This window comes from Elephantulus edwardii, unplaced genomic scaffold, assembly GCF_000299155.1.
Source record: "Elephantulus edwardii isolate Elephantulus edwardi_28Jun2011 unplaced genomic scaffold, EleEdw1.0 scaffold00115, whole genome shotgun sequence".
Lineage (NCBI taxonomy): Eukaryota > Metazoa > Chordata > Mammalia > Macroscelidea > Macroscelididae > Elephantulus > Elephantulus edwardii.
In genome coordinates this window covers 3,909,604-3,926,141 of record NW_006399865.1, presented here as the reverse complement: position 1 = coordinate 3,926,141, position 16,538 = coordinate 3,909,604, and the positions used below count along the sequence as shown (strand labels likewise).

The window sequence follows — 16,538 nt, the reverse complement described above, 5'->3', positions numbered from 1 at the left end:
CTACTATACATAGTATAGTATAGTATTAGTATAGCATACCTAGTACAGGTTAGTATACCTAGTATATAGGAGGTAGAGTAACCTTGCTAGGTTAGATAGTAGACAAGCCCATGTTAAAAGTTACATCTGTTATTTCCTGTTCCTGATTTTCTCTCACTTACCATGAGCCTTCAACAGTTCCAATAATTGAGTTCTGTCAGCTCCATTATTGTCATCAGATAATGTTAGGTCAATTCTGGTTCATAGCTATTTTATGAGCTGACTTCTATTGAAGACGAGGCTAGCCCCTTAGTTCAAAAGTCCAAAGCTTGGCAATTGAAATCTTTCGGTCTGATTTGCATGTTTCTCTTTAAATGGGGGAGGGGTCTTTGGCATGTCTCTAATCTGTGTCACACCACAGAGCAATGAACTGTGAAAAGTGCACCAGGAATTCTTCATCAGTTGTCCTGGAGGCGAATGAAAGGCGTGCAGCCACCACCTTCAGCACCTTTACTCACACCCCTGGCTCCCTTGAGAAAACCTTCCCAGGCTTGCCTTCCAGATGCTGCTGTACGACCGTGACCTGCTCCCATCTGTCCTGTGAAGACATTTCTCTCTGGCTACACTCCAGGCCTGTTCTGGCACTTGGACTCTGTTTTTTCTCACATGTGTATCCTGCCTCTTTTGAATGCAGAGTTAATTAAATGCAAAAAGGCACACAGGAATAATATCATAGCCCTCCCGATTTAATTCCCTTTTTGGCCTGAGCCCATGAGGCCCTCCTGCAAGTAGCTGCTGGACTTCCAAGCCAAGACCACACACTTTTCCCAAAAGGATAGCCCTTTCCCAGGGGGAGAGGAGAACTCCATCCTGAAGGAGGACTAGAGCCCTGCAGCTCTTGAGTGTCTTCCAGATTTCTTGGCACAGGTGAGGAAAAAATGGCCAGGATTACGTTTGTTTGCTTAAGTATTTCAATTAGTATGCTGTCAATTCCTGGAACTTTATTCTAGCCCATGCTTCAGTGCAACTTTGACTTTTCCCCTTCAATACAATTGTGGATTTATAATCATATACTACTCGGTGAAATGGTTCGGTATAGACCAATTCTTTATGGTACAGTGACTGTGCATTCCTTTCATCTTCTTCAAGGCTTCTTTCAGCATTCAAGATTTTGTCCATCTAATCTTTCATTACGGTAGCTTGAGGTTTGAATTTGTTCTTCAGGTCTTCCAGCTTGAAAATGCTGAGCGTGGCCTTCCCTTTTGGTTTTCTCATTCTGAGTCTCAACACATTTCACTATAATACTTTGCTTTGTCTTCTGGAACTGCCCTTTGAAATCTTCTGTTTAGTTCTTTCATGCCATCCTTGTTTTTTTCTTTTACTTTAGCTTCTCTGTGTTTAAGTGTAAGTTTCAAAGTCTCTTCTGATATCCATTTTGGTCTAATCTTTTTTTTCCTTCTCTTTTTAATGACTGCTTTCTTCATATCCTTAATGTTATCCCACAAGGAATACAAATACTGCATATTACACATACACACACAAACATACACACACAAATTTCTTGTTTTGTACCTCAATCTTATTTTTATTGACTTTTTTGTTTACAATTGTGAAAATATGCACAAACCCCAGTGATTTAACACTTTCTAAATGTGTAATTCATCGTACACAGTCAACACCAGCAGTCAGAAGATTGGGAGATGTATTGCATTTACAAAGTCTGTAGTCAGAAATGTCTCTAAATTACTGAGGAGCAGTAATGCCAGTTTGAAGACTAAGGTGTGCCTGATTCAGGCCATGGAATTTTCCATCATTTGCTATATATCTGAAAGCTGAACCATGAATATGGATAACAGAAGAAGAACTGATGCTTTCCAGATGTGATGTTGGAGTACTAAATATTCCTTGAACTGTCAAAGAACAAATAGATATGTCTTGGTCCAGATTGCTTCTTGGAGGCAAAGATGGCGAAGGTTCATCTCATGTATTTTGGACATATTGTTAGGAGAGGCTATTCCTTGGAAAGGAACATCATGCTTGGAATGGTCAGCAAAAGAGAAGAAGAGCCTCGACCAAATTGAATGATACACTGACTGCAGCAATGGGCTCAAGTATGTCAGAGTTGAAGAGGATGGCACGGGATGAGACAGGGTTCAGATATGTTGTTCATAGGTTCACTATGAGTCATACATGACTCAGTGGTACCTAACAGCAACAACAACAACAACTATCCAATTCATGTCACTGAGTGCATTCTTTAAGTTATATGACCCTTCTTACTATCTTCCCCCACCGGTTTGTCCCACCACTATTAACATAAACCAGTGGTCCTCAAAAACTCCCCCATCCTTCTTCCTACCTCTGACAGCCATGAATAAGGTTTTGTTTCCTTTTTTGCTTATTTCCTGTAAGTGTTAGTTTTATATGAAATGAGATCACAGAGTGTTAGTCCTTTTGTGATGGATTTACTTCACTCAGCCTGCTATTTTCAAGTTCCGTAGTATGTTGTGGTATGCAGCTGAACATCATTTCTCTCCATCATTGAGGAAGATTCCGTCACACGTCGAGACTGCATTTTGTCTTTCCATTCTTTTGTCGATGAACAGTTTGGGTGTTCGCACCTTTTGACTATTGTGAAAACATTAGTGAACATTCGCGTTCGGGTTTGTTTGCAGTTCTACCTTCGCTGCTTCTGGGTATATATACTCAGGAGAGGGGTTGCTGGATCATATGATATAGATCTATGTTCAACTGTTGGAGGAACCACCAAACTGTTTCCCACAGCAGCTGCACCGTATCACATTCCCACAAAGCAATTGATGAGGGTTTCTGTTTCTCCACAACTTCTCTGACATCTGTTGTCTTCCACTTTTTGATCCTAATAGGGGTGAGGTGAGGGGGTTTCTTATTGTGGTTTTTGCTTCTATCTCCCTAATGACTCATAAGTATGAGCATCCTGCCATGTGTTTTTTGGCTATTTTAATATTATTTCTGGTGAAATGTCTGTTTAAGTCCTTTGTTTAATTTTTTTTCTTTGGTTTACCGTTTGGGTATTGAGTTGTAGACATTGTTTTCTTTATATTTTGGCTGTCACACCTTTATCAGATGTACAACTTCCCCAAATGTTCCCCCAGTCTGTGTTGACAAAGTCCACACAACTGCATTTTAAAATAAACAAGACAAAATGCTCTCTTCTCCATCAAATCCTGTCAGCATTTCAACCTCGGGAGGCTCCCACCACTGATCCTCTGGTGTCACCAACTATGGCATCTTTGGTTTTCATTTTAGGACTTGAGAACTTTTTGTTTTCTTCTTTTAATTGCAAATCTCTCTGGTCTTTCAGGGAGGGAGTGATATTTCATGAGATTCAGTTGTTTATTGCCATATCAGAAATCTAGAAACACTTTGCACAAAAGAAGCCAAGTTTATCAAGATATAAAATGTTAGTCGTCCAAATATAGTGTCACTGTCTTACATCAGCAGTGTTTATGGGCTTGTTTGAAAAGACAGATGTTAATAATAGACTCTCTTATAGGACTATAGGTGATATAAACTACCATCATAGGTGACTCTAAGGAGGGCACCCAATGATCCCTGCATCCTGGTATTTACTTTCGCTAGAGTCTGGGCTGTACCTAGTGACTTGCTTTAATCAACAGAACATGACAAAAATAATGCGTGAAAGATCAGGTGAATTCACATCATAGATGATCACTCAGTATATTAGATTTGATGCCATTCTCTCTGGAATGCCCTGTGCTGTACACATTAGACCCTTTAACTATTAGGAAAGCCTCTGAAAGAGGTGTGATTTTGCAGATAGGGAATCAAGGATGAAAGATGGGGAATTATGTGCCCAAGATCACACAGCTAGATGAAAAATCATGAATTGAAATCTACCCAGTGAAGGGCCCATAGCAACTCCAACTGAACAGTTTCTAATCTACACTCGAGGATCTATTAGAGTTTGGAATTAGAATAGCAGTCTTGCCACTTTACTAGGGTAGACTCTACGTAGGACCCTACCACTTGATTTCCGTGATCTATAAAAGTAAGGGTTGAGCAAAACTAAAATTGTATGTGAGTGTGAATATTGATTTAGATAATGTGTGCATGACTTCAGTATAGTGCCTGACACATGGGAAATCCTAAGGAAGTTTTTTAAAAAGATCTCAGTAACACTCTGACTCATAGTGACCCTGTATCTGCTTTCCAAAGCTGGGAATCTTGATGGGATGCAGATTGCCCTTCTTTCTCTCTCACAGAGCCTGGAGACATGTGGCCTTTATGGTGACCAGTGCAATGCTCAGGGGGCTAAGGAACATTCATTGCGATAATATTGCTATGATATAAGGACTAGAACTAAGCTGCCTTGGCTGCAACAATACATTCAGGTTAGTGAATATGTTCGTTACTGGCCTTCCCCCTTTTAGTTTTGGTATAAAGATTCCTGCCCTCCCTCCCCGACCTCTTTGGCATCATACTATTAAATTGATTTCTAAAGTGGAGAGCAGAATTTGAAGCTTCGTCTTATTGCATCACGGTACTAAGGCACAAGCTCTCAAATACCCTTGGCTCTTCTAATTGATCATATCCATGAGAATCCTGATGGCCTATCTATCTTCAGAAAATGATAACTGTTTCTGATCACTGAGTTGGTGTGTGAGAAAACAACTTTTGGGTAATCCCACCCACGGGGAGCCATTTGGCCCCTCTCAGTTTATTTTCACTGACATTCATCAATTGTAGTGCAATGTCTTGCCAGTTACTATATTCATTCAGAGAGAGGACTATTAAGATGCGTTGTTAATTCAGCTGCAGAAATAATCCCTAGTTTACAGTTGAGAAGTAGTTTATGCGTGGAGCAATCTGGCTATTTAATGCAATTAGCATTCTTAAATCCTATGAAAATTCTCTGCCAGGGTTTCTCTTGTATTCCACAATCAAGCAGATGAAAGCGATGCTACCCTCTCACTCCTTTGCATGTTTCAGGAGCTTAGAGGCAGAACACTTTATTTCTCTAGATGGCTGAGATGCTACAAGCTGTTTACCCTAGACACCACTCAGAACATGGAAACGATACCAGTGGGACTACAATGAGCTTGAGAGACATGGGAAGACTGAAACAAAAGCCAGCGATGCTGAGCAAGAGTTGGGAGCCAATCAGATAGAAATTAGAAATATTATATGGCAGTCAATCAGGAAGTTCAATGTGATTTGGGACTGTATAAGCAAAAGGATTATATAACAAACAAGGGCCGCATAGGATGCCCTAACCTGAAATATTGGACCACAGCACAGAAAAGAAATCAGCAAACTGGAGGGAGTCCAGGGATGATCATCTACAACGATGGTTTTGAAAGCAAGATGTGAACTTTATAGTGTAGCCAAACCACAAAGTCAGACCCAAGAGGCATGATAACCATCTACAGATAGCTCTAGGGTCTAAAACACCAAGGGTAAAGAGGAATTTTGGCCAGAGATATGAAAAGTTCCAAGGGATAAAGTTAAGCATCAGAATATATCCTTTGATAGTAAGATGTATGTTTGTTGACTAGACTCTCAAGGGAATAGGGAGGCGAGGGGTGGGGGGGGAAGGATGAATTTTCTAGAATCCCTGATAAGATGATACCTTGATATCAGACCAAGAATTCTAGAACATTCATTAGAATATTCTTGTGCCAGGTCAAGATGGAATAGATATTGTACATTTTCTTTTCCATCCTGGATTTCTAGGCTAACTATAAAGGAAGATGGATTGTGAAAAGACTGTTCTGCTGTTTAATAAAAGCTATCCTAAGGCATTGATTAACTTAGTCTTTGAGGGGGGAAAAGCATGAACAATAAACAAATAGTTCCTTTTTGGGGTTTACAAATAATTTTTATTTTTAAATGTTACAACAAAATTTTAAAGGTATGTAGAAGGAAGACTTGTTCAATGTATAATACTAAAAGTGATAGACTTTTCAAAGTAAGCAGCTAATACATACTTACAAGTAGAAATTGTGAGAAATCTAACAGGAACTGACAATAAATCTTTACCAATTATGCACCAAAAAAGGGAGAAAGTCTTACGGACCTGGTTTTGATAGTATAAATCCTTAATCGAATCTCTTTCAAGGCCACCAGTTTCATTATTTTTGAAGCCAGCTAATGAACTGTAGGAAGGATTTTGGAAATGACTGTAATAAAGTCAACTATTTTTTTAAATTGGTAGCTGAAACCCATTGACTTGCTTTAATGAAGTTTGGTAATTCACAGTGACCAGTCAGAAAGGCTGATGTGAATTTGGTCTAAATAAGCCAAAGGATTATATAACAAACAGGAATAGAACAGGATGACATTAAGTCATGATGACTGTAAACCAAGTAGCAGTCAGGTTGACATTCAAAATCATTTTCTAACTTATAAGTTAAAAAAAAATAGGAATTTTCTTACAACAAAAGTGTGGTTTTCTTTTTTTTTTTAATGAGTCATTATCCTTCTGTAGTGATGTCAGTGTCTCTCCTTGGGGCTGGGATGGGATGGGGGTGCAGACTGTCCCTGGTGACACTAAAATGCTTGATTATGAATATAAAAATTTTTGTGCAGCATGTCAGCAGAAATTGGGTTTTTTTAAAAAAATTAATAAATATAAATATCCCTATAGTTATAACAATAAAAACATGGGAGTTTTTTGTAGCCCATATTACATGTGTCAATAAAATGACAAGGCTAAACCTCAAAGCTAATTTTACTTTGTAAACTTTCTACTGTGCCCCAGTTACGGCTGTCATTATTACCCAAGTATAGCGATGATTCAAATCACACGGTTATTACTGAACACAAGGGGTTCTATCTGTAGCCAGTTGCCAGTAAGGCAGATGGATTGTTATATCCAAAGCACTTTATTGCAGATCTGGGAGAGCAGAGACAATCCTCTCAAATCTGCCTCCCAGCTTAAGAGCGGTCTTTGGTGGTGGTTTGGTTTTTTGTTTGGATTTTTTTTCTTTTTGTCATTGGTTTTTATACTTTGGTCGGGTGTTAATCCTGTTGAAAGTTATAGAAAAGAACAATTTGTATACAGTTACCAGTAAACAGACAACTTGTGATGTAATTTACAAATGAGTAAGAAAATACTGCTTCAAAAAGTAAATGCTGGAGAGCTCTGGTGGCCTAGTGGCAAGAAGCTGCACTGAAATCCCAGAGGCGCATGGTTTAAATCCACCAGATGCTCTGCAGGAGAAGGAGGGACAATCTCCTCCTGTACCAGTCAGACCCGATTTGACGGTACCCACACAAAAATAATAAAATAAAGATTAATAAATAAATTTTTAAAAGAGGTAAATGCTAATCTAGGAAGGATGCATTTCTCCTGCTGATAAACAGTTTAAGGTACAACTTACATATGACTGAAAAAAACAAAACAAACAAAAACTGAACACCAAAACAGTTTCAAAGAGGTAAATGCTAATCCAGGAAAGATGCATTTCCCCTCCTGATAGACAGGAAGTTTAAAGTACATGACTAAAGAAAGAGAAGTAGGATTCCAGAGCAAAGCGACCAATTTTGCAGGCTGGAGGCAATTGATGTCAGTTTTACAACTCTACCATATGTCTGAATAATCCTGAATTTATTAATACCACTCCTATGATGGTTTTGTCTGTGAGCACGCAATTTTTGCCAGTGCGTGTGTGTGTGTGTGTGTGTGTGTGTGTGTGTGTGTGTGTGTGTGTTGGGGCTTTGCTTTTTACAAATTGTTGGTGTTGGAGTCACTAGGGAGCTCAGGTGGGCAAGTCGGTGGGGAGTTGCACTTCTAAACCAGAGGCCACGTCTCTCTGGTGGTTCAAATCTACTCGTGATTTTGAGTGAGAAAGCAGGGCAATCTCCTCCTCCCTTGGGATTTACCACCTCCAAAACCAATGGAAGGTCGGCTAGGAGTCAGTTCCAACTCCTTGAACTATAGTCACTGCTTTAGTCGAATTTTCTGGTGACTTAGTCGCAACATTATATAGTAATCAGTACTTATAAACTTTTTTTGGAATGGAGTAATAATTGAAGGACAAGGAGAAGTAGGAAAAAAAAGGCTACTAGGAGGGGCTGTTCCTTGGAGAGGGTTATGATGCTGGAAAGGATGGAGGGTTGGTGAAGGAGAGGAAGACTCAACCAGGTGGACTGACACAGTGACTGCTGCAACGGGCTCTTGTGTGTCAGGAAGTGTGAGGACGGCTCAGGACAGAACAGGGTTCACATCTTTTTGTTCATAGGCTTGCTATGAGTCGTACTCGATGGCAGCTAACAATACCAAAAACTCAGTTACTAATAATGTTGTTTGTTGGGTGTTTGTTTTTTTTTTTTTTAGTTACTAGTAATGTTGTAACTAATAATCTTAAAACCACTGCAGTTGCAAACAGTCTAGAAAAGTAGTTTACTTTACTTGACACTTTATAAAGGGGAAAGAAACTACAGAAAATGAAGCAATATCATACTTCTGGCTGAGACCCAAAAGGCTCCATCCTTTTGGAAATGTATACAAATTAGAACACTAACATTTCTTCCCACATGAATGTGCTAAAAGGGGTGCGCATACATCTTGCTTACAAACTTTCTCTGCTATGAGAGACTTTTGATAAGAGTAATCCAGGATATTCATAGTCTTAAGGAGGGACAAAAAGAAATCTTTCCTAATGGCCCAGGTGAGTGACAGACTGAAGACAGTTCCCTTTGTCCAGGTAGGTGTGAGGCTCCAATGTAAATGAAGAAGGCCTGAAGTTAAGCAGCTTTGGTTCTAGAGCAGGGCTGCTTCGAGATGCTAATCCTGTATATGCAGAATAAAGGAACTCATCTAGGGGATGGTGAAGTGAAACTCAACACTGTTGTTGTTGTTATGTGCCATCGAGTTGCCTGTGGCTCATAGCGACAGCAGCTCTAAAGCCTGCCCTGTCCTGAGCCAGTCTCATTAATTCCAACACACGAACCCGCATTTCCCCCGTCACTGTATCTGTCCATCTCATCCGGGGTCTTCCTCTCCAACTCTAAAGAGGAGCTTTTCCCCCAAAGACTGCAGATTGACTTCTCTGCCTTGGTGCTTTGGATTCTCCTCGGCTCAATACCAAAGGCAAGCAGTTAATTCTCTGCTGGGCCTAGCAGGCAATGCTTTAACTCTTTACAAACAAACAAACAAAGAAACCAAACTCAAACTCATTGCTGTCGAGTAGTAAGCGACTCATAGGTGACCCTCCAGCAGGTTTTCAGAGTCTGTAAATCACACAGGAGGAGGCTGCCCTTCTTTCTCCCAAGTAGCACCTGGTGAATTTGAACTGCTTGCCTTGAGGTCAGCAGTGCAACTTGTTATCCACTAGGCCACCAGAGGTCCCTTTTACTCTATAGCATAATGTAATTCAATGTTGGAAGAATTTACAATTTTGTTGTCAGTATCCATGTAATTTAAGAAATATCACACTTAGGCAATATATAATAATATCATTCTATACTTAAAAGTGAAAAATATTCTAAGGTCCATGGGGGAGGGTGACACCATGAGTTACCTCATTGAGTGACACTAATCCTAGGGACGACACTGAATCCCCCTTTCCTCTTGTGGGTGTTTGTTTGTTTTTAAACAAAATTTTATTTTGTGATTTTAATAAACAGTTACAGAGAAGTTGGATTTTCATTCATTCATTATTGCACATTATACCCCCTCGCTCTCCCTTCCCCTCCAGTTCACTTTTTTTTTTAATATTCATTCATTGTTGCACAATTACCTACCTCCCCCACTCTGTTGTCTTTGCAATGATATGTCTCTTATTCTGGGCTATTGTCCTACATATAATGCCTAATCATATATTCCTTTTAGACAGTTCTTTCCTTCATCTGTTCCAATGCAGTGGTCATTATCTATCTACTCTTATCCTATTCTCCTCCCAACCCCTCATATTAGACCTGCTTATAACAGTGATGCTATGCAGTATTTGCCCTTTTGTGACTGAGATATTTCACTCATCATAATGTCCTCCAGGATCACCCATTTTGTATAATATTTCACGAGTTCTTTACCTTTCAGTGCTGCATAGTATTTCATTGTGTGACTATACCATAGCTTCTTTATTCATTCATTCATTTGTTGATGGGCACTTGGGTTGTTTCCATCTCTTTGCTATTGTGAATAACACACCAATTAAACATGGGTGTGCCTATATCTGTTTGGGTGGTAGCTCTGATTTCTATAGGGCATATTCCCAGTAGTGGAATTACAGGGTCAAGTGGTATTTCTATTTCCAACTTTTTGAGAAAGCACCAAACTGCCTTCCATAGTGGTTGCACCATTTCACACTCTCACCAATAGTGAATAAGGGTTCCAGTCTTTCCAAAATCTGGCCAGGATTTATTGTTTGCTCCTCTGTTGAACTTTGTTATAGTTACTGGGATAAGATGATATCTTATAGTTGGTTTTATCCCTCTTATCTTTTAAAAGTGCGCATACTGACAATGAGATTAAAACAGGAGCCCATGCTTAATTTAATAAATATTTACAAGGAGTTATCCATTGTTTCCAACAGTGAGACAAGCTCCAGGTTAATGGAGGGTCAAGACTCCTTGGAAACAAGATGCTCAATTAACTGACACACGTGTCTGTTCTAGGGTCCCAAGTGCAAATAGAAGATCCCTGTCTGCTAATTGTCTCTTGAGCACCATGGCTAAGAATGTAAGGCTATATGCTTAAAGGGCTTCCATATTAGCCCTGCCCATTTGGTCAGGTTCCCCTTTCAAACTCCTGGTCGTTATATGGACTCTAAGAACTAGGGCTTCTGTGACTCACAAATTACATGAGCTTAACAACCTTGAGTTCTGCGTGGTTCTAGGAAGTGTGACTTTGTTAACCATCTACCCCAAATGCCAAAATCCAGTGAGGCATAGCCAATTGCATGAAATGGTATCCGAGTGGTGGCGACATTGAGTTTTTACTACTCGGGGCAAATGATAAGGTACTGCTGAGAAGGAACGGGCAGGCAAGCCCCACTCTGCAGTCCTGGCCTTTTCTGGTGGCTTGTTGGGGGACAGAAGAAAAACCAAATATACTAGTCCCCAAAACAGAAATGATGTGTGCTCAGGTACGGAAGCCAGCAAACCTGCAAAGTTGTACCTTTCAAGGGCACACCCCGGCCAGGGCGAAGAGAGGGTGGAGGGCTAAGGGTGGTGAGAAACACAGAGCTCCAGAGAAAGTGCCTGGGCGCAGCCTGTCCAGAGGAATCCAGGGCCCGGTCCTTGTGTCCCTCCACCACGACCCCAGTAATAAGATCACACTAAATGCCGCCTCCTAGAATGCGCCTGGTCACATTTGTAGCCTTCCCAAACCAACTGCAGACAATTCTGTAAACCAAAACAAATGTTGGCAGTAAACACCTGTATTTATAAACCCTTTGACAATTTTCTTCTCCCTCCTTTTCTTTTTTTTTCTTCTTTTTTTTTTTTACTTTTGTCTAAAACTCTCTCTCCCGCCCCAAGTAGAAAGAGGGCAAAAAACAGTTAAATAGAAAATAGACTAGGCGCCTAGCTCCCACATCTTGTCTGGCCCCTCACCAAGACGACTGTAAGGTGCACAGTAAAACGGAAATATCCCATCCTAAAAGCACTCCGAGAGGTGGGCGAGGTGTTGCGGATTCCAGGCGCTGGACAGTAGCGAGATAAGTAGCCAGGGTCTTGTGGCGGGGCACGCAGGGCACCAGGCGCCTTCCAGCTTCCCAGGAAGGTGGCTGTGGCGTCCGGAGGCCCGGGACTTGGGCAGCAGGGAGCTCCCGCGCCTGGCGTCCGCCCCTAGCCCTCCTCCCGGATCACATTCACACACGCGCTTGTAGCCCTTCCCAGCAGGTCCCCGCCGCCAGCCCGTGCCCTGGCAGCCCGGACACTGGAACCCAGTCTCCATCCTTTCGCCTCTTAAACAAAACCAGCAGGGGGCTAGGGGTGGGGAGGTGGGAAGAATGAAGATCTCACTCCAACTTCAGGGCAATCACTCGGGGCTGCCCAGCCGCCCCAGTGGGTGGGGTGCAATCTGACACCTCCCTTCCTTTCTAGAAACGTGAGTGGAGCTGGCATCCAGACCCCCGGACCTGGGGGAGGGGAGACGAAGGAAAGTCCGCACTGGGGTCATCACGCCTTTCCTCCAGCCCAAGACCTCGATCACCGCTGGCTTCCCAGGTTTGGCGCCTACCACTCTCCCTCTTGGGTTTTCTCCGGCTCCTCGCTGCTCCCCGGCCCGGTGTGTGGAGGCTTCCCTGCGCACCCGCCGGGGCCCAAGGCTGGACTGGAAATTTCAAGGCCCCCTCCCCGGCGGGATCCGGGCGCCCTCCCCTCGAGGACGCGCCTTAATTGGCTCCTGGTTGGGCCGCCTGTTCCGCGTGCAGTTCCCCTGCCGCAGCCACTTCGGCTCTGAGCGCAGTACGCTCCTTATCCGCACTTTGCTGGAGCCAGACCCCCGGGAACCTGTACTTGAAGACCCCCTCGCGCCTCTCCGCTGGCATCAGTGACAACAGCAGCAAGCCGACTTCAGGCACGCCGCCCAGGGTGCGAGGCTAGGACGGCGAGCGCCCCGAGGGCTCCCCAGCACGGGGCTCGGACTCCGGAAGACGCCTGGGTTGCGGCGCAGGAGTGCTGCGGGCGCGCCCCGGGCGCACACCCAGGCCCGGCAGCCTCCGCCCTGGCCCTCGGGACGGTCCTCAGGAGGCGAGGAGGAGCCTGCTGGAGACTTCGAGGCTGTCCCGAGTCTGAGCCAGCTCTCCCGCTTCCACTGTGCAGGGGGAGTGGCGCTGGCGGCCGGGGCCGGGAGCCCGCGAGCGCCTGACCTTCCCCTCCTCCTGCGCCTTCCCGGCTCGCGCTCCGGGGAAGGTGGGAGCGGCCGCGGAAGCCCTGGGCTCTTTCCTAGAAGGCTGACGATGGTGCTCCGGCCCCTGCCCCCGCTGCGGCCCCGGGATCGCGCGGACAGCGTGTGAGGTGCCCCTACTGTCCTGCGCCCCGGAACCCGGAGCCCTGCGCCCGCGTCGCTGCGATGTCCGCGCAGAGCCTCCTGCACAGCGTCTTCTCCTGCTCCTCGCCGGGCCCCGGAGGCGCGACCGCGGCCAAGGGCCACTCCAAGAGGAAACTGCGCCAGACCCGCAGCCTGGACCCGGCCCTGATCGGCGGCCGTGGGGCTGAGGCAGACGCCGACAGCGAACGGGGGACGCCGGGCGGCCATCTGTGTGTCCAGGCTGCTGAGGGTTCCGCGCCCCGCGGGACATCCTCGCTCCGGGGCCCGCCCCCCCGGACTGCTCGCCTGCCGGCCCCCAGGCCCCTCTGCTCGTCGTTCTCCACCCCCAGTACCCCGCAGGAGAAGTCGCCGTCAGGCAGCTTCCACTTTGACTATGAGGTGCCCCTGGGTCGAGGTGGCCTCAGGAAGAGCCCGGCCTGGGACTCGCCCTCGGGGCTGGCTGGCCCGGGCGGTGGCCGCAGCGCCACCAGCATCCTCTGCCCCTCGGCTGGTGGCCCCAATGGCATCTTCACGTCTCCCAGAAGGTGGCTCCAGCAGAGGAAGTTCCAGCCGCCAGCCAATCGCGGCCCCTCCTACGCCGTGTGGAAGTCCGAGGTAGGACCCGAGCTGGTGTCCCTGGCCCTGGGAGGTGGGCTTCATGGGGCATTTCTCCCACCTGCGTCACGCACATGGTGCCTTCGTGGCCACCTGCATATGTCTCTCTGGGGCGGAGTGCTGCAATCTTTGTCAAGAATCGATGGCGAGGTTTTGTGCTTGTGCTGCGGGCAGTTTGAACAGGTCCCTTCGCCCAAATATTTTTCTCAAACCTCAAAGGATCTATTTCTATGCCGTTTGTAAGGATTGGAGAAAACGTAGTTTGAAATATGTTTGTCATCTGATTGTTCTACAGAAACTTCAGAATCCTTTTTCTGGAGGGGGTGTGTGCTGTGAGGTGAGGGTAGAGAAGACATTTTTAATATTGATCTCTTCCTTTTCCTACCAACGTGAGAACTTAAGTTTCAGGAATCTAAGTGCTTAAGAGGTGGGGTAGTCAACAACAAGGGGTCGTCTCCTTAAGACTGTGAGTGATTATCCCACCAAAGACAATTAATAGTGAAATGTGGCCTGGTGGCAAGAAGCTGCTCTGCAATCCTGAAGGCAAGCAGTTTGAGGCCACCAGCTGCTCCACCGGAAAAGGATGGGCAATCTTTGCCCATGCAATTAACTAACTGTCTCTTAAAACCCACCAGAGGGTCAGTGATGGGTCGGTTCTGACTCTGCGGTACACAGCAAACAACATATAACACAAGACAACCACATCCAAACCTATAGCTGACATCAAGTGACTTGTAGTGACCCTATGGGACAGTCAGTAGAACAGTCCCACATGCTATTAACTCGACAGGGGCAGACACAGTAGCTGGTGAGTTCTAACAACATCCCAGTGCTTTAAAAGTTGAGCCACCAGGGTTCCTGCTCAAGATACAATAACGGTAAATGATAGGGCACGCTGGCAGAGCTGTTGGATACCTTGGAAATGTTTGCTCTTCGTTCAGAGTATTGGAGACCAGAGCTGGGCAAGACTGGTTGATGGATATTACAAAAGCCACTTGCTTTTAGAGAATGAACAGTAGTTGTTTTGAGAATGAACAAGTCTCATCCCTTCCAGTACACCTGCTTTTATAGCTCTGCCTCAGGTCTGTCTGTTTCCTTATGGGAAGGGAGGTTGTACTAGTCCTTAAGAAAAAACTCAAAGGAACAATTAGCACTGCCGAGATGAAGCGAGGGAGCCCGTGGAATGGCATGAGATTTAGGCCAAACAAAAACCAAACACGCCAAGAAGTTTGAAACTAGCACCAAAGACCATACCCCGCTTTGTTCACATGAGATAGATATCAGAGGGTGGCATTATTTATCAAAACATTAGCATCTCAGATTAAGAAAAGTTATCTGTGGGGCAAGAGGTATAGATTACAAAGAAGGAATAGCTGGGGTGCACTTCTTTGCCCCTCGGACTGGAGGGAGAGAGAGATTATCCCCAAACTCCAGAATGTAGCGTTCTAGAGAAGGTCAGAAAGGACGAGGCTGGGCTCCTCTTGTTGCTGGTAGTGGCTGGATTTCTGCTGTTTCAGAAGCGTGTGTTCTCACATTCATCTGCTGGAGTTGGGAGAAAGCTGGAGAACAGCACTAGCAAGCCAGGTTCTTAACTTTGGTAGCCATGGACCTTCATGTTCTGAACCCCTTACAGCACTGGCACTATCCCAAACTTAACAGTAACAGCAAGCAAACACACACCACCACCAAAACAGCTTGTTATGGGGAGAGCCAAGTGGTATTCTGTTCACTGCATGCATGTCGTGTTTGATGACATAAATCACAATCCCCACATGGTAACTACTTTCCATTCTTCCTCCCTGAGATTCTCCCCCCCCCGCCCCATCATATTTTTATTGGTTTGCACACAATTATTCATATCCATTGTGTTTTCTAGCCTTCCATTTACACTGTCTCATTCACGTCCAGTGTGTTTTATACTAAGTCGTATGTGTTGTAGTTTCTCGAATTCTTTACTATTGATCTATGCCTATTATCACCCCATCTGCCCACTAACCTCTGCAAGCCTGGTGATTTGCCCCCTTCTCTTTTTCTGCCCCCTTCTTCTTTTCTCCTTCCACTCCCTGATTCTTGTTTCCATTTGGCTTTCATTCTTAGTGCTTTCTGCCTTCGGAGTTTATTGCGAGGCAGATGCTTTGTTTTTTGACCTTGTACAGTCGAATGCTTAGTGTTGGTGTTCATCTGAGGTGGTGGTGGTGGTGGTGGTGGTGGTGGTGGTTGTGTGCTGTTGAATCAGAACTGACTGATCTATGCCCCTCCACTGAGCTTGCTGAGGCTGTACGTCAGTGGGAGGAGGTTATCCACCTGTCTCCTGGGGCATCCAGACTTTAGGTTAGTGGTCGGTCTCCTCGCCCCTGAGCCATCACAGCTGCCGTGTTCATTTTATAGACTTTCTATTGCTTGACAGCTTTAACAGGGTTTCAGGCTTGAGAGGTGATCAAGGGCCATATTTACAGGAGTCTAGCAGTGTGTATCAGGCCAACAAGCCTGGCTCTGTGTTTTGTTCTGTTCTTTCTCTCTCCTCTCCTCTCCTCTTCTTTCTCTTCCCCCCACCCCCAAGGTCTACCTTTTGTAATTCACTTCAGAATGATTGGCATTAGTAGTGGGGCACCATCTATTTCTCTTGGTCTCAAGGTCATGGAGGTTGAGATTCTCTTGATCCATTCATCCTTTGGGCTAATTATTTGTATGGGTCTTTTCTTCACTGTTCTCCTTTTGGACAGGGAAAGATCAGTAGCTGCACCTTAGATGTCTGCTTGCAGGCATTTAAGACCCTTGCCACTACTGTCCAAAGTAGGAAGTAGAGCATTGTCTTTGTAAGCTGTGTCACTGTCCCTGCCTTTCTAAAGTGGCCCTATATACTTACATTGTTGTTTTTGTTGATTGCCTTCAAGTCAAGCATGACTCATAGCGATCCTATGAACAAAAGGCTTGAAGCCCCTCTACAACTCTCTATATTTAT

At 44.8% G+C, this 16,538-nt stretch overlaps 1 protein-coding gene across 1 annotated transcript in view; it reads left to right on the top strand.

Moving 5' to 3' along the window:
* Positions 1 to 13,003: 13,003 nt before the first annotated feature.
* The window catches only part of ARHGAP6 (Rho GTPase activating protein 6), a 508,230-nt gene continuing 504,695 nt past the window's right edge, over positions 13,004 to 16,538 (top strand). The window contains exon 1 of the mRNA XM_006892363.1: positions 13,004 to 13,576. Within this exon, the coding sequence (XP_006892425.1) occupies positions 13,004 to 13,576 (573 nt within the window). The remainder of the gene's footprint in view (positions 13,577 to 16,538) is intronic.